This window comes from Pavona decussata, unplaced genomic scaffold (genome assembly GCF_977016875.1).
Source record: "Pavona decussata unplaced genomic scaffold, jaPavDecu1.1 SCAFFOLD_426, whole genome shotgun sequence".
Taxonomy (NCBI): domain Eukaryota; kingdom Metazoa; phylum Cnidaria; class Anthozoa; order Scleractinia; family Agariciidae; genus Pavona; species Pavona decussata.
The window spans coordinates 189146-211952 of record NW_028145783.1 but is presented as its reverse complement, the minus strand read 5'-3'; the positions used below and the strand labels follow the sequence as shown (position 1 = coordinate 211952).

The window sequence follows — 22807 nt, the reverse complement described above, 5'->3', positions numbered from 1 at the left end:
CATTCTTGTGTTTATCGTCTTGTTTATGATGACCGATTTTCCAGTTTGTTGATCAACATTGTGGTCCATACCAAAATAAGCTGCCACCCTGTGCACAATCATTCGATGGTAGGACGTCATTGGCGGGTAATGAAGGAAAATTCTGCTGACAAATGCAAACATCAATGTTACAAAATACTGATAAAGACTCTCAACAACCTCATTTGAATTTACTTACAACACAAGTTCACATAGGGTACTAGAAAATTAGTTTTGTCTAAACGTCATCACGTCTTATCATGTCTTAGACAAAACTAATTTTGTAGTCGTGTATCTAAATCCATGTTGACGGAAAATGCAAATTTACGAGGTCTTTATAGGTAACATTGTGTTGATTACACAACAACATTTTTGTGCGCTCCTCTTTTCTCAGCTGCATGTATCCTGCTGTGTAAGTTCACTATTGTCAGGTTGAGAGTAGTGCAAGGATCTGGAGGTTCCCATTACGAATTCCATGACCAACCTGCATTCAACTCCTCACCAACAGCTGCAACAAGCCAAATGGTTTGCCTTCTGCAGGATGGGATTTTCAACCTCATTTAGATATTTGTTCTTAATTTTTAATAGAGCCTTCTCCAAAATGGTGGCAACAGATTTGAATGAGTTAAAATTGAACTGAATGAAAAACTGATACCAGCAGTGGAAAGAGCACCTTTACTTTAGTAACCTTGCAAAGTTTCAGCATTCAGGTGCTATATCAGCTTAGGAAATGTAAGATGAAGTTTGACAAATTTACAGACGTTTATATAACTGGAGGTGTACGTCAAACCCTCAGTCATACAAACGTCTGTAAATTTTTCATTTTCAACTTACATTTTCTTAGCTGATATTACACATGATATGCTGAAACTTTACAGGGTTACTAAAGTTAAAAGTGCTCTTTTTAGTGCTGGTATACATTTTTAATTTTAATTTATTTGAATTTTCGGCCGCCATTTTGGAGAAGGGTCTATTGCTTGATCCCACTCAAACTTATAGCTATAATCGCTTCCCCAAGGGCACTTTTTTCATCATATGGGTGTGAGATGTCCTGATGGACAATTGTAGGTGGCAATGACTGTTAAGGGTCAACAACAAACGTTTTCTCAGGACCTAATTTCACTTGGACAACTTGACTTGTAACTTTACACATTATGCAGATAATCTGGGCCCGGGTTGTACGAGCGCCGATTAACGTTAATCCACGATTAAAAGTTAACCAAGGTTTTCAGCTCGCTCGTTTAAAATGTTTTTAAAAATCAAAGTCAAAACTGAGGGACAGATGATCTTTTTGAAAAATTTTTATTGTTTAGCAATTAAACTCGAATCAAAATTCTCGTTAATCCAGGATTAGCTTAATCCAGCTTTGAACAACTGGGCCCAGATAAATAGAAGATATACTCACACTGGCTCTCGGATAAAATTAAGGAAGTCCTGTTCAAGTCTCATAAGAAATTTTCGATCCCTAAAAACAAGAACAGCGAGGAACAGTTAGTAATGATATACTCAAGGTGAGACTTTTATCCTAGTAGTATTGCTGGTGATGATTTGGCAGCAAAATAAATGTTGTCTTCGTCTGCAACAAACAGAAAGTATGAAGTTTAAAAGCTAACCTGGGATTCTTCAAAGTCTTTATAATAAAATCATGGAGATCTGTGCCAGTTGAATCTGTATATTCAAATGAACCATCTGCAAAAATAAACAAAGGACTGGCATAAGAAACAAAAGAACAGACGAGCAACTGCTGTACATGTACATACAGTTATCACTTGGAAAATAATCATTTTTATGTGAAAGAAGTTTTTTAAAAGACTTTTGGCTAACAACCCGCTGTAATGTAATGTATAAAACATGAGCAGCAGTGTTTTATCGGGATTTAAAACCACGAGGCGCAGCCGAGTGGTTTTAGACCCGATAAAACATGTGCTGCAAGTTTTTTGAACGGCTTCAAAAACATTCCTGGAAAAGCGTGTGTCAAGAGAGTTCATAACAATGATGCTTTTGTGAACGTTGGAAATTAGCATACAAGAAAACATTAAACACCACAGGTTTTATCAGGTTTTAAAACCACTGCACGTGATGTTTTATCGACCATTTGATAGGTCAATGGGCTTATGAATTATTAATAAGTTTTTGAATGTCAGAGGAAAATATTTTACATTTCAGTCAGCAGTTAAGCAATCAACGGTTTAAAGTGTCCTACGTAGTCGCTATTAGGGTCGTCATGCAGTGCTTCTCCCCACTAACGAGAAGCATTGCGTGACGACCCTAATAACAGGAGACTATCAATGGTTCAGTTGACAAAATATACAGCAAGCTCATTAATAAGCCAACGCAGTTGTTCTGGACTGTGTATCTTCACATTTGAGTGAACTTTTAGCCAGCGATAGGCCATCTGTTAGCTTGTGATAATTTGCTGCAGCAAGATTTCAACAACATTGCTGTCAAGCAAGTGTTAAATTAACACTCCAACCACAAAAAAATCCTCTAGTCCCAGCTATCAGACTGCACTTTCATTACTCTCTACTCAACAACAATCATTACAGTCAATTCACATCACGTGTGACCAATATTTCCGAGAAAGAGAATATTTCTCTTTGTAATGTCCGACACGTGAATGGAATGTTAAACATTTCTCTGTAAATCTTTCCGAAAAAGACACATTAATAAAAAAAAAAAGAGATTCAAAATACTTGGGAAACAATAATTGTTATTCTTGAAATACAGTGTACTTAATGCTGTAATGTAAAGAAAAAATTCATAGCTTTACATCGTCAATAAACTAGGGAAATTTCTACGGGAACTCTGAAATCTTGTTGGCGATGTTCAAAACTGACTTGTGAATTTCAAAACTCCATTCAAATTTCAAAAATACTGGTCACACGTGACATGAATTGACTGTAACTGTTAGAACCCAGTTCCAGAGCAGCCTAGATTATAATGGCACTCCTGCACACCCAATAACAAGGTTGTTGCCTAAGAAAAATTCCAAGGAGCCCACAAGACCAAAAGCCGAGAAGTTAGTAACCCAGCATGCTGTGGCAAAACATTTAGGCGCCCAGAGCATTTTCTTGAGGCCCCAGGTTACCAGGCCCCTGTTACGCAGCAGCCTTGAATAACATTGTGTAATTTCTTCAATGCAATCTTTCACAAAAAAAGATTTCTGGAAGAAAGGAAAAAGATTCTGCAGAGTTATATCCATCCAGTGAATATTGATGAAAATTGGCGTTGAAATTTGATCTGGCACCGAACGCAAAACTTTCCTGATGTATGCCAATTTTCACTCCAACAAACTGCATCTGATGCCAGTCTGTCTTCCAACCTGTTGTTGCCTAGCAACCTTTCCTTTGTCTGTTGCCATTCATTCTTTTTATTTTTCACTGTTGCCAGGCAACATTGCGGACACCTTGAATGATATATACATATAAATATATTTTTCGCTCGAATTCGTGCGGCTTAGCTCCACTCGGGCCTTCGGTGCGGCCCAGCAAATTTATTAACCTCGCTTCGCGAGGAACCATAGTAATGGCAAATTGTTTAATTCACTTGCCTCTAGAAAGTGAGCTCTGCTTAGAGGCTCTTGCCAGTGCCTCCAGTCTTGGTGGCAATTCGCCAGCTATTCCACTGTCGCTGGAGTCAAAGCTGGTATTCTTGTAAGGTGGTGTACCCTGGTGGAGAAAAAATAAAAATAATTATTAAAAACTGGATTCATCTATAACGCAATTCCAGGGATTTCAGTAGCTTAGCAGCCAGGGGTATATGAGCCATTATGCCATGCCCGAGAAATGGCAACCATTAAATTGTCTTCTGTTTGTTCTTGCAAAGCAAAAAAACTAGTGAGCAGCACGTCTGCGAACTCTTAGAGTTGTAAAACGATTTATTTTCTCCTACGAGTTTTGTTTGACTAACGTACACTTCATCAGGGAGTTTTACAATACAACATATTTTACATAAGGTAAATTTTACATTACGTAAAACCGCATCTATGAGAGCGGATTTACATGTAGAAAACAGGCGAAAAGGTGTGCAAGGTGCGACATTTTGTGCGTGACATAATTTTGAGGCCCACATTATGTCACACACAATATATGTCGCACCTTGCACACCTTTCCGCCTGTTTCCTACATGTAAATCCGCTCTCGAAAGTGAAGTTTTAGGTAATGTAAAATTTATTTTAGTCTCTATGTAGGTTAATATACAGGTCACTTGTGTTGTATTGTAAAATTCCCTGATGAAGTGTGCATTAGTCACACGAAACACGTAGGAGAAAATAGATCGTTTTACAACTCTAAGAGTTCGTAGACGTGCTGCTCACTAGTTTAATCTTACCTATAAAAAATTAAAAATTAAAAAAAAAACCCTTAAAGCATGGGTGTGATTACATGTAAGTGCTACTTAAAAATATTTTTCAGATACCTCAGTAACCTCATCCGGGTACTGTGAGGGTGGGGGTGAAGGCACACTTGTCACTGCAGCACTTCTCACAAGAGTTTTCCGAGGATGATGGTGAGAGGGCTGCAGGTTGAAAGGAAAAATATTGTAATTACAAAAACGAAACACAATGGCCTGATGACCTCACGAAGAGAAAAGTTACATAATTTAAGAGAACAGCTGCAAGATTCATTCAAAGCAGTGAATTGGCAGCTTGTGTCCAATTCACTACAGTGGGACACCAATTTTTGTAACCTCCTCGGGAAACAGAAGTTGGTTCGAAAAATCTGGAGTTCCAAAAATTGGAGGTAAAAATCTGACCACAGCAACTCCAAGGGAAACTTTTGGTTCAAAGAATCAGGAGTTTCGAAAAATCTGGGGGTTCTAATAAATGCGATTCCGCTCTATATTCCAATACTACCTATGGCAACACCCTTTTATGAACATTTAACAAAATGATCTTCGAAAATTGTCCCCATTTTGAGTTCTAGCTAGTATAGATCACTGATAAACTAACAGACATCTAACTCTACCTCAGAAACTGAATGAGTAAGGACTGGGATTGATGAACGGATACCATGGAAACTCTGCTGCACATGAACAGTACTTAAAGATGCCTTGGGTTGGGTTGTCATGGTGACAGCTTGAGGCTGTTCAGGGGACTCTGCCTTTGTGCTCTCGTCACTGGAAACTTCAGCAGTAGTAACAACTGGAGTTTTAGATTTCTGAAAAAAAAAATCAAAAAATTAATTTCAATATCTGCAGTGTCATTCTGGGATGACAAAAACTTGAGCATACAGTGTAGTTAAAGCTTTTGCGTAAGCCCTATTAGTTCTTGAAACAAGACCAAAGATAAAATGAGATCCTGTTCAAGGCTGTCATTAAAAATTGGAAGAAAAGCAGTTGGTAGTAGTCGGTTGCAAGCTATGGAAATCAAACTTATAGTGCCTAAGTAGCCAATCACCTTCATTGTAGTTGCAGGCCCGATAGCCAGTGGCCCGCTAGATTTCATATTAAGTAACTGGTTGTATTAAAAGAGTTCCTCAGACAGGGGTAGTCTTGAATTTTCCTGAATTTTATTCGAGCCAAAAACAGGTGACAAGCATTTGTCTGCAGTTACATTATTAGGATGGTTGCTCCACTGTATACATACAAAGAGTACAGTGAAAACACAGTCTGAAGATGCAACCAATTTCCAGAATAAACCCAGTGTTTGGAATCCATACATCACAGTACACATAAAATAAAGAGATCAATAACTTTCAACTGCTACAGACAGACTGTATATTATACATGGCTAATAGGCCAAGTAAAATAATCCAAATTTGAATCGCATGTTAACCCTTTAAGCCCTAATAGTGGTCAGTACCAAATTTCTCCTTGTAGTATCAATGCTTATTCAACCCCTGAGGTCATGAGAATTAAGGATATGATCACCCAAGGTGAATGTTCTTCATCTTTTAATAACTTCTCCCCAGTACTTTTATAAGAATAGTATGGGGACAAGATAGGAGAATTTGTTCTTTGATATAGGGTTTAAAGGGTTAAAGGCCAAGCAACTTGGGCTAAACTGGATAAATACACATAACATAATTCCAAGTAATGCTAGACTAACCTCAACTTTGGTGTGGGCGCAGTTTTCCTGGTGGTTAGTCATATCCGGATCATTATCTAAAGAAAATCTCTCATCCATCATCTGAAAATACAATGCTGTGGAAAGAGGAAGAAACATGTTAAACTCAGAATGCAAGATTTGAAAATCCTTGGCTAAATACTTACAAACAAATGTTCTAGTTGAACACCATTATTGCAGACAACATTAGAACTTGAAAACACTCTAATAATGGGGTGTCTGCATAGAGTGATGGAATTGCACGAAATGTATGCGTTGGTGTAGAGGCCGCTTTACTTGTGAAGAGGGACACAAGAACTTAACTCATGATGACCAAATGTCTGGCACAACGCAACATTGGTTCCATTTATTTTGGTAGAGTTACAACTTTTGATCAGGCAGTTGCCTCTCAAAATGAGGGAAATTAATGTACTGACACGTGCACAACTTGAACTAATTCGATACTCTTAAACCACCACAGGACTGCCAAAGACTCTAAGGTCTGTAGATTTGTATGAGTTAGGTGCAAAGGACACTTCAAACGAAGCCCAAAACCTAGAGAAAATGTTCTGTATAAAATGTTCTGTAAAAGACACTGTCATCATATGACTTGTCACACAACAACCTTGATGGTTGGAAGGCTGCAACAGTTGGAATCTAGCCTGCGAGCAAGCTCTCTTGGGGGTGGGGGGCGGGAGGGGGAAAGAGGAGAGAGCTTGCAACGATGTCTCAGGAATTTTCATTTCTGCGTTGAATTTTTCAACGCAAAATGCTGATTGGTGGATATTGAATTTGGTGCTTACGTCATTGCTCTTCGCGTGGGTCGTGTTGACAACACAAGTTTCTATTTGTGAGGGCTGCGAGAATTTCTCTAAATAACTTAGGTTTTCTCTGGAATAAAAACCCGAACAAAGTCAAGCTGCCAATGCTTTACTTCAAAGTAGCGATGTTCTTGCAGTTTTGCCTACGAGATTTGGGACAAGTTTGATATTTCAACCTTTTGCATCAAACAATGTTAGTTTTTTGCCCATTGCAAAGTTTCATTATCGACTACTTGATCGAAGAAACAAGAAGAATGGGGATGCCTGCCGCTTCGATTGCCGATATTTCAGAAGGAGAGTCAAGGTTGGCCAAATTTAAACTTTTGTTTGGTGTTTGGTTCAGCCGATAAAAATATGAACATCTTTCAGCTTACGCCACAAATTAAAGCTTTCTGAATATATTGACTCAATTCCGAGTGTTTCGGTACGGCGTTAACAGCGAACAACCAGTTTTTTAGGGCAACGTTCTTTAGAAGCGCAATGATTTCCTTTTGATCTGGCACTCTCACGTCTGCATTTCTACTCGTTAACAACATCACAAATTTCACACGAGTTGAGTGTTCTGAAACCACATTGTCGATATTGAGAATAGCGTCCTCGTTCTCGGAGACCCGGCTGCAAAATTGAGATTCTTCCGATTTCCTTGCACTGCTTCTTTTTTCCCTGGCCGGACCGTGTCAAGTTTTCGACATTTTTTTTATGTCCAGTAGTTTTGTGGCGTTGACACTGCAGTGCAGTCGGCAAGATTCGCTTGACCCTTGGGACGACATTTATGACCTCGTCCTTTTGGTCAATCGGCTTTTAGTGTGCTCACAATTAAGTAAAATCCTTCACTATATTTTCTGATTTTTGTGGCACTCGGTAGGCATACTCCATCAGAGAAACTATAGTTTTTGTCAGCAAGGATTCCTGTCTTTCGAGGTGTATCTGATAACATTGTACCTTTCACATGTTTGTTTACGTTTGCTATTGTTTCCGGTTTGCGCTGATTGGCCAAATTCTGACAGCTAGGACAGCAGGGAGCCGCGGGGAGTATTGGGGGCGGCATTCAAATTCCTGAGACATCGTTGCAAGCTCTCTCCTCTTTCCCTCTCCCGCCCCCCACCCCCAAGAGAGCTTGCTTGCAGGCTAGTTGGAATCAAGAAAGCTGTCTGTAATAACAAGGTGTCCATAATTAAGTGGGTGTCTGTCATGTCAGGCGGGGCTGTGAGTGTGTCAGTTTGAAGGCCTTATGCAAAACATGCATACATTACTGTACAAGTGTGACATGCTAACAATAAGATTATTTGCCAGATTTGGAAATGAATTTAAACAAGAAAAGCAAAGTTTAAAAGCAAAACATCTGCAAAAGATTGGCAGTGGTTTAAAGACTCTGAAAAAAAAAAAAATTTGCTATTCAAGTGACACCAAGTTGTTCAATGATGACGACGACGATGATGATGATGCTATTCAAGTTTTACCAGCATTTCATGGGGTTTATTGAAAGAACATCATTCCTGTTGACAACATTCAATGAAATTATGCACAAATGCAAGTTTAATTTGTTCATGCTACAAGAAAACTCATGTGGACTTTCACTTCTTTCAACTCATCGCTATGGAGGCATAAAGCCCTGAAATGAACTGAGATTTATGAACAGAGATTTCTGAGATTAAAGAAGTTAATAATATTACAGAATAAGACAGCTAAAGCCAATCTCGATCACGCTACTTGCTCTTCTGTGACTCAGGCACATGGCAAGTTACACTGGACTAATCTTCAGGTTAGGCGCAAATGATGCAACAAGGGCCAGCTGCATTCCTCTTATCTTTTACTTAAGGAATGGAACGAGATCTCCCAAGAGATCAGAAGTAGTGTGACAGTTCATAGTTTTAGAAACTCTGTTTTGCAATTTTTATTGTAATTTTATATTTTCCTTGATTCTTGTAGATCAGCATCTTTAGACCTAGTTTTAATTCCCCACTTTTTATCTAATATTTAATACTGCTTCATTGACAGGGCTCACTTTAAAACCACCTATGGGTGATGGTGATTTCCTGTATAAAGAAAGTTGTTATTATAATAATTGTTAGTAGTGTTTACCACAAACTCTCCCTAAAAAATAGAACTACTTCTCAAACTCTCTCTCCTTTCAAATATATGGACCTCTTCTTGTACATTGATCTTCCTTATCTTTGGTCTGAAACTCAATTTTGAAGATTGTCACCACTATGTTTGAACACTTTGAATTTTGACGATAAGGAGAGCAAACAAAATACTACAGATCAACATGAAAACAAGGATGTTTGTAAACAAAATCAAACTTCCAGCATTCTGATCAACATTTTTTGAGGGAAACTGTTACTTACATTTGCTGTTGTACAAAATCCTTCAGATGCAAAAAAATGTTTTCAACCTTTGCTACGCTACAAAGCCAGCACTTACGAGTAAGATGTGTCATTCTCTCTTATGTATATATCGGCTGCATGAGAGACTAGGTTTTACACCCACTAATAGTATAAGTTATGACTAGACAACACTTGACCCAGGTGCAGGGGTCAATTCCAGGTGGCTATTCAATCGGACTTTAAAAATAGAAAACCTAAACAATAATTAAAAACCCTAACTTCGATGTTCTTTAAATGCATTCAAGTGATTCCAGATCTGCTTTCTGTTTTCTGGTTTCTTTAGATTACCCTCACTTTCAACACACGACCAACAGTTCACTCAAGAAACATAATTATAGTCTCATGTTTTTTCCAGGATCTCGTCACAATTTTTGTAAAAATTCCATTGATCAAGCAGACTTGTTCGTAATGACAAGTACTCCTTTACCGCTCATTCACAAAGCACATTTACAGCTTCACTGGAAAAGAAAATTCAAAGCTGCATGCGTGCAAAACATCTGAGTCAGAAAAACAAAATATGGGGTAGTGTTTTGTCAATGAACTCTAGATTAAATGTAAACCTTAAATTGAACAGAAATTAATAACTCCTCTTTTTGGGGCAGCTTTAAATATTTTAAGTCACATTGGTCTATCTATTTTTATACTTGTCTTTTTATGGTTAGTCTTTCTTTTTTGTAGTAACAACTAAATGTTGTTTAAATCACTCTAAATCACTGTATTTAAGTGTCAATGTATTTAGCACAAAGTACTAATTGGGACACTATCCAGATCGAATTGGAATTTAGAAGTGTTGGTTTTTGAGGAAAGGGGAAAACTTGAGTACCCGAAGAGAAACCTCTCAGAGCAAGGACAAGAACCAACAACAAACTTAACCCACATATGATGCCGAGTCTGGGAATCAAACCCGGGCTCACCACTGCACCATCCCTGCTCCCCTTTCTATTTAATTATCCACTGCAAGGTACCTTCACAAGGTACCTAACACCTTCCTACACTCAAGAATAGTTGACCAGCAGCCCCCACAGACGCCGAAAGAACCAAGAGCCATTGTTCGTGTAGTCATACCGTTTAAAGACCAGGAATCGGCAAATTATGTTAAAAAAGAACTTAAGGATCTCAGCATAAAGGTGCAGACAACTGTCCAGCCAGTATTCGTTAGCCGCAAAATTGAGCAAGATCTAAAAGCACGCGAAACCAAGCCACAGATAGTCAACCAACAACCCGTCGTTTATCATTTTCAATGTGACTTGTGTGATGTGGGTTATGTAGGCTATACGCGCGGACACTTACACACATGTGTGGATGGACATAAACAAAAAGCATCTTCAGTGTATAAACACTACCACGAACAGCATGGCGAAGTCCCGAAAGACCTACTGAGGCGTTTTAGCATTCTGAAAAAGTGTAGAAATAAGTTCGATTGTTTGGTTAACGAAATGCTTTTCATCAGAGACCTAAAACCCACTCTGAACGTGCAAAACGACTCTATTTGCGCAAAAGTTTTTCTTTAATTAGCCTCAATCACTATATGCTAATTTATTGAGACACCTTGCCGCAGACTCTGTAATTTTTTATTTCTCCTTGACAATGGTGTCATGAAGACACCGAAACGTCGGTTTTTATCGTTAATTTTTGCATGTCTCTGCAAGGTACTATTGATAGGAAATTTAAATAGTACTTAAAGTATTAAAACATCAAGCCAAAACTTCATAAGGGCCCAAGACATGAACCAAGCCTTTCAATTTGAATTACATGTAAACTGTTTAAATACAATTTCTTGCTATTTCTGGGCCACCATTTTCACGTGCAACCCTCTCATGCTAAGTCCTTCAATCATGTTCATTACAGAAAGTTGCATTTACTTGTATGTCTAATGTTTACCCATAATCTGTATTAAATTTATTGATCGTGTTATGTTTCAACCATACAATCATACACCTTTGTGCATCGTTTGAAATAAAAAACCTATGATTTTAGTTGCTGCTGTTGCTTTGTAAACTTTGTTAATAATGTCAATTTTTAACACCAAAATCTATTTGCATTTAGTTTAATATAGTCATACCTACCCGCCTTGACTAGCTTTAGCTATTTGCGGGTAGGTATATACCTAAAGGTGGATTCCCACTCTGTTGCGTTAATTTTATGTGCGTACAGACGTGAATTGAGCTGGCTTTACGTACATAAATATGAGAAGAAGCGATGTGTGAGCCGCGTGCGTAAACGTAAAAAGTTGAACAATGGAAATCCACCTTAACTTGTAACTCTCTGTTTTTAACAAAGTGTGCTGTTGTTGTTGTTGTTATGGTGGGCATGATTTCTGTTTTTATCCCAAAAAGAAAGGGCACAGCAGCAAATAACACATCGGATCCACATTTCTGGAAATAATTCAAGGCCATATGCGAAACCTCAAGTGATCCTGAGCTAACAACAAAAGCAAACTGAAATGCACTATTCATGTACGTCAGTTATACAGTTCATACAGTTTTACAGTTAGTTCATATGATGCACATGGTAAGTTTGGAAACCACAAGAGAAGTGTAAGAGTTGCTCTGGAGCAGCTATGAGCAACTCTTGCTTCTTGAATGCTCTCCAAACTTTGCCATTTTCTCAGCTGAAGATGTGTTTTTGGCACACAAGGCCTCTTATGTGAGGAAGCGATTTATGCAAAGCAAGAAAATGGTCGAGTTTACTTACGCCATCAGCATGCTCAACAGGATTACAATTCACGCTTACATGTACTCGATTAAACGTACACTTTCAACAGCTCTTGAGCATAGGTGAATGTACAATTTTGCTGAGTCTGAAGATAATAAATATGTGTGCATGTACAGTGAAAGTTGCACATTCTATTAAAAATTAATTAAATTAACAAGCCTACACGCACCAATGCTACTCTAGTTCAGCTCTAACCAGGTAGCACAAATTCATGTTTGTTCAATTTACTTACAAAGGCACATGATTGATAGGCATGTTTAAAGCATGCCCAAGCTTTTACAATGACATTAACAAGCCTACACGTACCAATGTTACTCTAGTTCAGCTCTCATCAGGTAACACAAACTCACATTTGTTCAATTTACTTACAAAGGCTAATGATTGAAGGGCATATTTAGAGCATGCCCAGGTGGTTACAATCATAACAGAATTTTTAATAACATTGCAAAATTTTTTGCTAGGGCAATATCAAAATAAGAATACTCAGGTGACTTACATGACACAAGTCTTGATTAATTAGCATACTAAGCTTCTATGAAAACAGTTTTAATTAGTGTATAACAGAATACAATGAAAAAAAAATTAAGGATCTGTCAACTCTGACACAAATAAGAAAATATTGCTCAATAAATTATTGTATGTAGCGATACTTAATAATTATCAAAAAGCTTGAAATGTCAGCACTCTACAGTTATTTTCCAATCCCTATTATTCCCAAAAAATCCTGGAATCTTTAAAATCTAAGCGCATGATTATATTCAAAAGAGAAGCAATACAATTCCTATCCCAAAAATAGAACGTTGGGCAAAGTCCGAAACAATAAACATTTCTGGACACGAACATACAAACTGAACACTTCACGGCCAACAACATCAAAAGTCAAATATCAGAGCAAAATGCCAGCATTTATAGTGCCAGGCATGCACATGTAATGCTTATATACTTTAAGAGTGCACTTTACGCTCAAGAGCCCTCAGCAGGTTAATAAACAATATTTGTGACACTACAAATCATCCGGCAGTACTGAATGGTTCAATATAATATAGACTGTCTGGAAATGTATCACACATGAGCAGTCATGCTGAAATATTACAATATGCTCTACAACCAGCATCTAATTATTGGCTCGAACATAGGGCGTCTCAACCAACAGAAAAATTCATAACAATTCAAAAGGTCATTTTGCCCCTGTTTTTAAATTGATCAATATCAACTCAGATCTCCCAAGCATCACAGACTTCCATTTTGAGGGACTATACAACTAACAGTTAATTAAAATTAATTACAAGCAAAATCAGCTGTATTGGACAACAAATTTAGAATAAATTGACTTGTACAGTCCTGCAAGCCAGTAGCTTTACAAACACAAATGTCAAGTAACAAGGTTTTAGATGCAAAAATACTAATCATTTCCCTTATTTCCCTGGGAATGCCCACTTTTTCGAAAAGACAAAAAAGCAAAAATCCAACTTACTCCTCTTAAAATTTTACCAGTGGCATGCTTGAACTTGGACATCGTATTTTAAAATTGTGCCTAAAACTCTGCAAGCTGATCGATGCCTGGCAATAACAGCTTAAGAAATCTACATAATGGTGAGCTGTTTACTTATTAATTTAACACTGTGATATTTGGTTTTAAGAAGAAAACGCAAACATGATTCAACCTTGAAACTTGAGTCTGGGATGCAAACACGCAAGGACATAGGAACACTTTACATTTTATAATGCAAAGTTTGCATATCATACAATCTTTTACTATTTAATCAAAGCCAAAAAGTGCTTTATTTTGCAGAAAAGAATGCAATCAACCTACATTCAAAATAAATTAACAAAGCCAGCACTTGACAAAACATATTTTATTTTAAAATGGAATGGAAACCCATTTGAACAAAATTATTCCTGCAATGCAGTTTACTATCTCTGCAGCAAAATGAATTAAATATGCACAAAACCAACCACAAATAAAACCAATCACCCTGAGAAAAAATTTTCGTTTACAAACTGCATTCAAATAAAGTTACATGTACAGTTGTACATAGTAAACAAAAAAAAATGACAACAAATATTTGAGCTTGGTCTGTGTTTGAAATTCGGCACAGCTCTCTAAAAGCTTGCAAAATCACCATTTTTACAGCAAGCAAGCTAAAACAGGTCTAAGATTCGCACAGATATCACAACATTGTAAATAAATAATAACAACAAGCACTATCTCCGTGCCACAAGAGAATGTTCTAGAAAATCACTTTAATTGATGGAACAGAATATTAATTAATTAACAGTCAAAGCTGCTTTGATTCTTAATCACTGTGGCTACAAAAATACATTGTGGCCCTCTTAACCCTTTAAGTCTTAACAGTGATCAGCATAAAATTTCTCCTTGCAATATCAATGCTTATTCATCCCCTGAGGTCATGAGAATTAAGGATATGATCACCCAAGGTGAATTTCTCGAAATTTTAACAACTTCTGCACAGTACGTTTATAAGAAAAGCATAGCACCAAGATAGGAGAATTTGTTCTTTGATATTAGGGGTTAAACAGTTAAAAAGGTGGATTATAATTAAGCATCAAAAAATCAACTGATACTGTTAGAAGATTCAGACTAGCACAACTGCTGTCACCAAAGCATGACAACGTTTACTTCAATCTACTTAAGATGCTTGAAATTAAAATCAAACTACTAAGACTACTAGAATTTTGTTTCTGAGTATCGCTAAGTCATTGACTACAAAACATCTTTCTCAGTTACCAAATTTCCTTGAATAATAAATTGCCCAACTTTGGTTACAAAATTGCCACACCAAACAAGCACTTGATTTTGGACCAATCACAACCTACCAACCTTCTCACCACAACCCAACTTTTTCAACATTTCTTTTTTTTTTTTTATTTGCAGACATGCCTTTTTGTACCGAGAACTACTGCATTTTTTGTTGCTTAGAAGGAACAGTTACAACATGTGACATATTCATGTTTCTAAATCTGGTCTTTTAGTTTCTGTATCTTTATGCAATAATTCCACAGGTTGTGATAACTAGTCATGGCGGTGTTATCCCACTTGGGCGCAATGGCTGTTTTGCTATCTCTCCATGTACACGATATGAGATGCAATTTAAGACCACATGAGCAAGATATATATATGGCATGCACTGTCTCCCTGGTAAGCTTTAAGCCAACCAGCTCAAATTATTGAATCCTATGCCAGAGGGCCACAACATACAGAGACCTCTGTATTATCTACATACATGGATGTGCCTTGTTCATTATCTTCATGATAATCTTTTCTGGCACCACTCGTTTGTTTTCTCTTTAACCTTTGGAAACACTGACTGAGACAGCATTGCTGGGAGAGTTGGCGAAAAAAAAAAAAAAAAAAAAAGGAAAACGAAGGACATCACTGCCATGAAGGAGGTTTGCAAATGCTATCTCAATTATTGTAAAATTTGGTGAACTTTTTCATTGAATTTCTTCAAGAATTATTAATAAGAGTATGTGTCCGGGAATTATGACAATTTTGTTGTTGTTGTCAAACTTTTTTTCCAGCATTTTTATCAATCAATAAATCAATCAATCAATATGTTTAATGTGGTCAGTACGCTTAGCTGAAAAAGCTAGTTTACAGGTACACCACGGAAGAAAAAAAGTTGGTGGCAAAATTTTTTTACCTACATCTATGTTCATATGAATCCTTCGGGTGCAATAAAATGTTTCTAGCTTGTTCAAAAAGTCCAGCTGTTTTCACGGTGAAATTTATAAGCTTTGAACGTAATTGACTGGTAGAACTACCACTTACATCACTTCAAAAATTGTGGAGGATGAAGCACTTGCTTTGATCTCTCGTTTTCACATTCTCTCTGTTTTTATGTAACATATCAAACTGGAGGAAGAGTGTTTCATTGAATTTCCAAACAATGAGAAGTGTGTCAAGACTTTTTTTAACCAGCTTCGAGGTGTTTGGAAATAGGATGAAACACTCTTTTGAGTGTTTCATATACAATGTAGCTTCTCAAATCAACAAGTGAATAACATACTCTGTATCATTCTCTCCTCAACAAGTAAAGCATCGTCAGACATGTACACGACATTTAGGGATAGCATAGTAGAGTTAGAAGGAAAGAATTCCTTACAAGCACCCACAGAAATTCCTTGGGAACCCTGGAGGAGCAGCCCCCTGTAAGCAACAGTTTCTGAGTACATGTTTATAAGCAAATGGGTGGAAGAAGACAATGTACGCTGATGTTCATCTTTACAGGACAAAGAAAGAACCCATCGACATCAGAGATCCACCACCAACCATTCGAATCTAAGGTCAGATCTGCTGACAATGAACAGGGCTTGTATGATGGCAAACAACAAATTAAATTATGAATAAATATATTTATTTTAGTTCAAACAAAAAAAGCTCCTTACTGCTTTATCCTGTTGTGAGTACGAAATCAGAGAGTTTTCTTGAAAACATCCACATGGAAATCAACTACAAACCAACAAAACCAAACAAAGCCACTGCGTTACTCAGACGATTTCCTTAGCGGTAAGTGTCACAACTTAGGATTTCACCAGCAGGTTCTACCCTTAAATTTGTCCTAGCTTTGAATTTTCTCCTTTGTATCATACTTAATGACACCAACCACTGTAACATGGAGCAGAGAAAGGACAAAACAAACAATAACAACACAACAGATGGTCCACTGTTCAACTCAGAAAGTGAAGAAGCCGGCAATTAAGAAACAAGGAACACTGAGCAACAAACAGAAGATTGACACAAGGAAAAGTTGTTATAGAAACATGAGCCACACTTGAGCGAGTGTTTTCACTACTGCTTCAAGTTCTCAAAAACTTTTACAAGTTTTCACGTAATACTATAGAATCACACAGGCAGAGAAACTTTTTCTTATTCCTTTAACAAAATATCCAAAAAAGCTCTACTGAAAATGTACTCCAAACATGCAGCTTTTGACCAGTTTAAGTGTGCCTTTACTGGCAGTTACTACCTAATCTTTCTAATGTCACATCTTTCTTCTTTTCCATGCAACCTTGAACCTTGAATTGAGATTAAGATTATCACTTGACCTCCTGGTTTTTTTGGTTTTTTTTGAAAGTATATTTTTAACAACCAATTCCCCAAATAAACTCTTCAGAAGAGAGAACCACATGGGACACTCCCAAGAACCTTGTCAAAAGACTAATAAATTAAACAATTCAGACAAGTTATTTACCTCTTGACTACGTTCGGGCATTTTTTTTTTTTTTTTTATAATTTTAGTTGACTATAAAAATAAGCAAAAAAAACGGAACGACGTTTCGGTGTCATCCTGGCACCATTATCAAGCAAAGAATGCAACAGAAAAGATAATTTATACATAAAGTAAAGGTGTGAAATAGAATAAATTAAATTAAGACTATAATTTTAGCTGTGAGAATTAGACAGACTGTACAATAAGGTCTTTCTTTACTATTCTGGCTGATGATTTGCTTTACTCTGACGTAGCAACTGTCAGCTTAACTTGACAAGGATTAGGGAAAAACACAAACTTGTCAAACTCCATCACAATCTCTGTGATCTAAACAAACTAACACTGAAATGCAGAAAATCCAACATTTGGTTTATCTCCTACTACTTGCCCCTTATTCTACTACACTCAAGCCTTGATTGCATCATGCAACTTAGACATTTGAGACTGTGAAAAAATTCCTGACATGCATTCCAAGGCTGTTGCCTAAGAAAATTTTCAAGGAGCCCACAAGACCAAAATCCAAAAAGTTAGGAGCTTAAAGGGGAAGTATTATGGGGTTTTTGATATCTTTTGTTAAAAATGATGAAATAAGACCTTGAATCACCTGCCAAATAATTCTAGAATGACAAGAGGAACAAAATCAACTCAATTCTTGAAAGAAACAACTTGTGATCTGTTCTAGCGCATTTTGGAAACAAAAATGCGAGAACTTGAAAATCATTAGCCTAATATTTTTCAAGTTTTAATCGAAACCGGCCTACCCTGTCTCTGGCCAGAGGCACTAATCGACAGTTTTATTGTACTGGGGTGATAATTTTTAACAAACTTGACAATTATTTTGTTGTTTCTGCTAACAGTCAAACATTTTTGGGTTTTTAAAAGACAGCAAATTTTTGTGATACTTCCCCTTTAACAAGTGAAGTGTTAGATGCTCCTGCAAAAAATTTAACCGCCCAGAGCATTTTCTTGGGCGCCCCAGGCTACTTTGCTCCTGTTAGGCAGTAACCTTGCATTCACTACAATGAAAGCTACCTTACTGTTTGAGTCTGTGAGTGAAGCATTCAAATGATAGGTTCCGAGCAGAATGTTCCTGTGGTGCTGTTTGCTGTGCTGTAAAAGCGTTTCTTTTGTGACCATTCAAATGAAAGCGACGGGCAGAGAACACATTCCTGTGGCGCTGTTTATTACATCGTCCAAAGCTCTGAGTTTTCAAATGATACACTGAAGTGTTACCATTTGAATGAAAGCTCCTGACTTTTACTTTCCAGTAACGTTTATTATTGGTATGTTTCTGAGTGGAACAATATTTTTGAACATTGGCCACATTTTTGACAACTTTCTCTGCAAAAGGAAATTAAAACTAACTCCAGGAAAACCGTGGATAATAATTATACAGTGTGGTCTCCCACAACATCACACTGTAACATGTGTTGAATTCAAATATGTTTCAATAACACAAACTAAATTGTGAAAAGTGAAAGTAACAAAGGCAAATCAAATCCTAGCAGTATGCAGGATGTTTGTCCCATGAACCTAGTTTAATGGCCTTAGCTCCCACAAGGCTCCTGTAACTCATTGGTAGAGCATCCGAACTAGCAATCGGAAGGTCTCCTGATAAGTTCGACTCTAGATAGAAGCACGTAGACTTCGTTTATACGAGTTAGCCTGTGTCACTCACTGAATAACACACCATTCTCAAGGCACAAATTGTTACTAATTGTCCGAAATTGAAAATAAATCACAGCAGTTGATCCTTCCCATTGAAACCTCAAGCAAACAGAATTGTTTGGTGTTAAAATTTATTACTTTATTACTTATTAGGACAGTTTGTATTTTATTTTAATTAAGCACAATTGTAATCATTAAAATTTTACACCATGCTCAATGCAACAAGCAGAGGAACTTGAAAAAATTATAATGCCAATTTTGTGAAAATTAAACATTTGCTATTTTTGGCCTTGCAGCTACACAAGATTAAGGATTTTTTAAAAAAATAATAATGCCTGTTAGAATTACTGCTCACTTGAATGTGTAATTTGATTTTATTTGAATTTTTTGCATTAAAACTGACATTCATTTAAGAGTTTGGTAGTTGTACCAACTTCAAAACAAGGAAACTCCACAACTGAATCAATTGCCTAGCTGAAATAAAATCCACAGATCGAGAAAAACCATTTGCTGTTTACAAAAAGTAAAGAACCCTAAGATCCTGGATTTCTAAAACAAAGTGTGATCAAAACATGTACACCTCCACTATGAAAGTGTAACAAAACAGATTAGTCAAGAATTAAGCATCAAATTTTGATGCTTAATTCTATGCAATCAAGAATTTAACAAATGCAAATTATGAATATTGAATAAGGTGGTATTTCAAGGTGAAGGTTAGCTTTGAAGAGAATTACCACTGCGACCATTTATATTGTGCAGAAACAAAACCACTGGACAGAAAACAGATATTAATAACATGAAGCAAAATTAAGGGGTTCTTGTGGTCTGTGAATAAGGATTGTGCAGTGTAGCAGACATGAGTGTCTGTTTCATGCACATGAAAATTTCTAATCAAACACTATTTAACTTTACTTCAATTTGAACACGCATTCAATATAAAGCGAATATCTCCGCAGGGATTTAAATTTTTATTTAAAGAGATCTGTTTCGGCACCGGCATTTTTAAAAAATGAACTAATTAACATTCGCATATACATGCTAATAAATTAATACAACACATGTGAAAATTTCGGAAAGGTTGTTACAGATTACAGTTTTCTGAAAAAAAAAAAAAAAAAAAAAGAGATGCGAACTGCAGAACACTGGCGGATCGCTACAAGTGTTTATTTTTAATGCCGTGTACACTTTCCACAAAGAGAAAAAAAATGTATGCTCGCGACATGAAAATAATTAGCAAGTTACCGCCAGAGGTCGCCGTTGTACAAAGCATAACACTTTCCATTGAAGACAAGTAGATTCTGGTTAACCAAGAATTTATGCTACATTCGCATACACAAGCTTGAAACATTTTTAAGCGTTTTGGTTAAGCTTAAACCAACTCTCACCCAGACATTGAAAACAGTTTGAATGTCGTACTGAAATTAATCTCTTTCATAACGACATATCACAAGGCCCTTGGAAAAACCGTCGGTATATTTTTAAACGGCTGAGATTAACAGCTAACAGATCAAAGACCACAAAAAGATACAATCGTTTTCATAAGCTCCGCGTTATAAAAGCTAAGATGACGGATGTGTAGACGTTGAAAGTTAAAGTGCTGCACTCCATTCATCCCAGCCTTTGTTTCGGGCTGCTCTCGCCTTTAACAATTTTAATCCAAGACAAATAAGAAAGTTTCAATTCTGCAAGGCTCTTACCTCAGAGAGTAGCCAGCTTCTTAAGTCCATTTTCGAACATCGTCACAGTGAAAGGAGGAAGCTTGTAAACTTTGGATCATAACGTTTAGAAAAGTCAAGAGATGTGGAAAACGTAACAAAATTCGCCAAAATTGCACAGACAGCACCGGCGTAATTACGGCCTCAATTCTGAAGGAAATAAAAAAAAACCACTCGATTAGAATTTTTTAATCAAACTAAACAAAAGTTGAAAAACCAGTTTGCAACGAAACCTGGCGAACATAAACCTCGGAAATTGCAAAAATAGAGGGAAGCCTTGTACATTTACTCGTCGGAAAATTGAGAATTGCAGAGAAGCACCTTGATGGAATATTATCTCCCAGTAAATAAAACAGAAGCCTCAACAAAAATTAGCAGTATTTTTTTTTTGGCGCATGTAAGAAATTCCAATATTTACCCTACACTTCGGGAATAATTTAACTAAAAGACAGTGAACATAAGTACAAAGCCAACCTAAAAGTTCGACCCCTGGAAATTTTTTTCTGTTGAATTGAAATCGACAACTTATAAAACCTTAATTAATAATTCACTTCACTCGACTACACTCCCTCCAAACATCGACCCAAACAAGATAAAGCCAAAAAATTCTACTTTTGATGAACAACGCCCATTATAAGAAAAAGCCCGATCTAAAACCTTACAAAAGGCCGCCTCAATATGACGCAAACTTCGCACAATCGCCGGGGCTTTGCAGATGAAATCGACAACAGATTCCCGGCACCACAGGCAAAAGTTCTCCTCGTCCACGCCGATATTTTCGTAACACATTTTTGAGCGTGGGCGAGCTTAATTTAAGTCTAACTAACAAATCCCGGGAATCCCACTAGCCGGCCACTTCTGCTCACCTGAAAATTTGCTAGACATGTTTTTCTTTTCGTCTGTACAAGCGACGGCGGTACAGGCCGCCGAATAAATGCACCAAAATGCAGTTGGTTTGAAGACTGTCGAGGATTTCGCGGCGAAGAAAGGACGCGGCTTTCGGGCGCAAAATTGCAACCGGAACTTCAAGTGTGCTGCAGCCTCTCCCGTTGATTACAAAGAGAAGACGTCGTTAATTCAGTAGTTAAAACAGATAAATTTTCCCTAAAAACAGTCGAATTGTCATGGCATGAACACAGAGAGAATGTAACACCGGCCACACGAGCATCATCAATCGCCCACGAGACTTCTGGGTAACCTGACGTCACAGGAAACGACCAAGCTGCCCGGAAGTAAAATTTATTTCACGGAGGACTTCCGCTCTGAACTCAAGGCAAGAAAACCAAATTGGGTCAATCAATCAATTTTGAGATGCAATATTTAATCTATATTGGCGATTGCATACGTGACATCGAGAAGATATGTATCGTTTTGATTTTTTTCGAAGAAAACGGAAAAATAATCGGGAACGAATTTTGGTATTCGAAATCTTTCAGCTTCTTTTCTTTCTTTTTCATAAAATATAGAATACTTTCCTTCGATGCGTCACACAAAGGAATATTTAATGTTTTTCACAAGCATTGCAACATTTAATTTTGCTTACTTTGAAAATTCAAATTTGTTCCCAAGAGATCACATTCGAGACATTATGCTATCAACCGTTACACAGACGCTGGTCATGTTTTTGAATGGAGAAAATAGAAGTGTTAAATGGATCTTGTGTTGACTATTTATCATGTGCATATTTATAACTAAGCTCGGTGAGTTCAAGCGAGGCAGAAGCGTCTATCTAAACATCACACCCGGGCATGAATAAAATAAATCTTACCAGAAGTCAAACGGTAGACTTTATCAAAATAGAGTCAAATTTTATGGACTTATTATAGCCAAATTTAAAAATCACTCACCCCAAAAGGAAGAGATTTGAGACTCGCTAAGCTGATGTCACTGACTCGGGAGCGCGTCTGGGCTGGAAAAAAAATTATGACACGCTCGATCGCACGGAAGTATTCCTTTACTCTGCTGGTGTCAAAACGCGAATGAACTGCTTCGCGCAAAGTCCACTTAGACCTGGAGAAATGGCTTGACGTCATCAACTCTAAACAAAACGCAAACTTACACCCACTGGCGGAAACATAGGATAGAAATGCATACGTCTTTGCTTGAACCAGAAAACCTAAAATTAATTGGACTCGTAAATTATATTCACCAAGCCAAAAGTGAGCTGTTGGTGCAATTGTGCGCGGGGCTAGATAAGTCCCCTTGT

The 22807-nt window shown here is 37.2% G+C and overlaps 2 protein-coding genes across 7 annotated transcripts in view; one reads left to right on the top strand and one right to left on the bottom strand.

The window, feature by feature from the left end:
- Positions 1-22586, bottom strand: part of LOC146450755 (uncharacterized) — a 36654-nt gene extending 14068 nt beyond the window's left edge. Inside the window, exons 1-9 of one of the 6 annotated variants that reach the window (XM_085099978.1) lie at positions 22449-22586; positions 20584-20751; positions 6065-6159; positions 4983-5174; positions 4435-4533; positions 3569-3686; positions 1632-1707; positions 1424-1483; positions 2-145 (exon numbers count right to left, since the gene is read on the bottom strand). In XM_085099978.1, the coding sequence (XP_084956104.1) occupies positions 2-145; positions 1424-1483; positions 1632-1707; positions 3569-3686; positions 4435-4533; positions 4983-5174; positions 6065-6145 (770 nt within the window). In that variant the 5' untranslated portion in view covers positions 6146-6159; positions 20584-20751; positions 22449-22586. Of the gene's footprint in view, position 1; positions 146-1423; positions 1484-1631; positions 1708-3568; positions 3687-4434; positions 4534-4982; positions 5175-6064; positions 6160-16394; positions 16417-20583; positions 20752-21467; positions 21796-22448 lie in introns of those variants that run through there. The other 5 variants (XM_085099977.1, XM_085099980.1, XM_085099981.1 and 2 more) reach the window with 5 other exon arrangements.
- Positions 7137-10801, top strand: LOC146450756 (uncharacterized). Its single transcript, XM_085099964.1, has 2 exons — positions 7137-7186; positions 10231-10801. Exons 1-2 carry the CDS (start codon positions 7137-7139, stop codon positions 10778-10780), a joined length of 600 nt encoding a protein of 199 aa, XP_084956090.1. The 3' UTR covers positions 10781-10801.
- Positions 22587-22807: the final 221 nt, after the last annotated feature.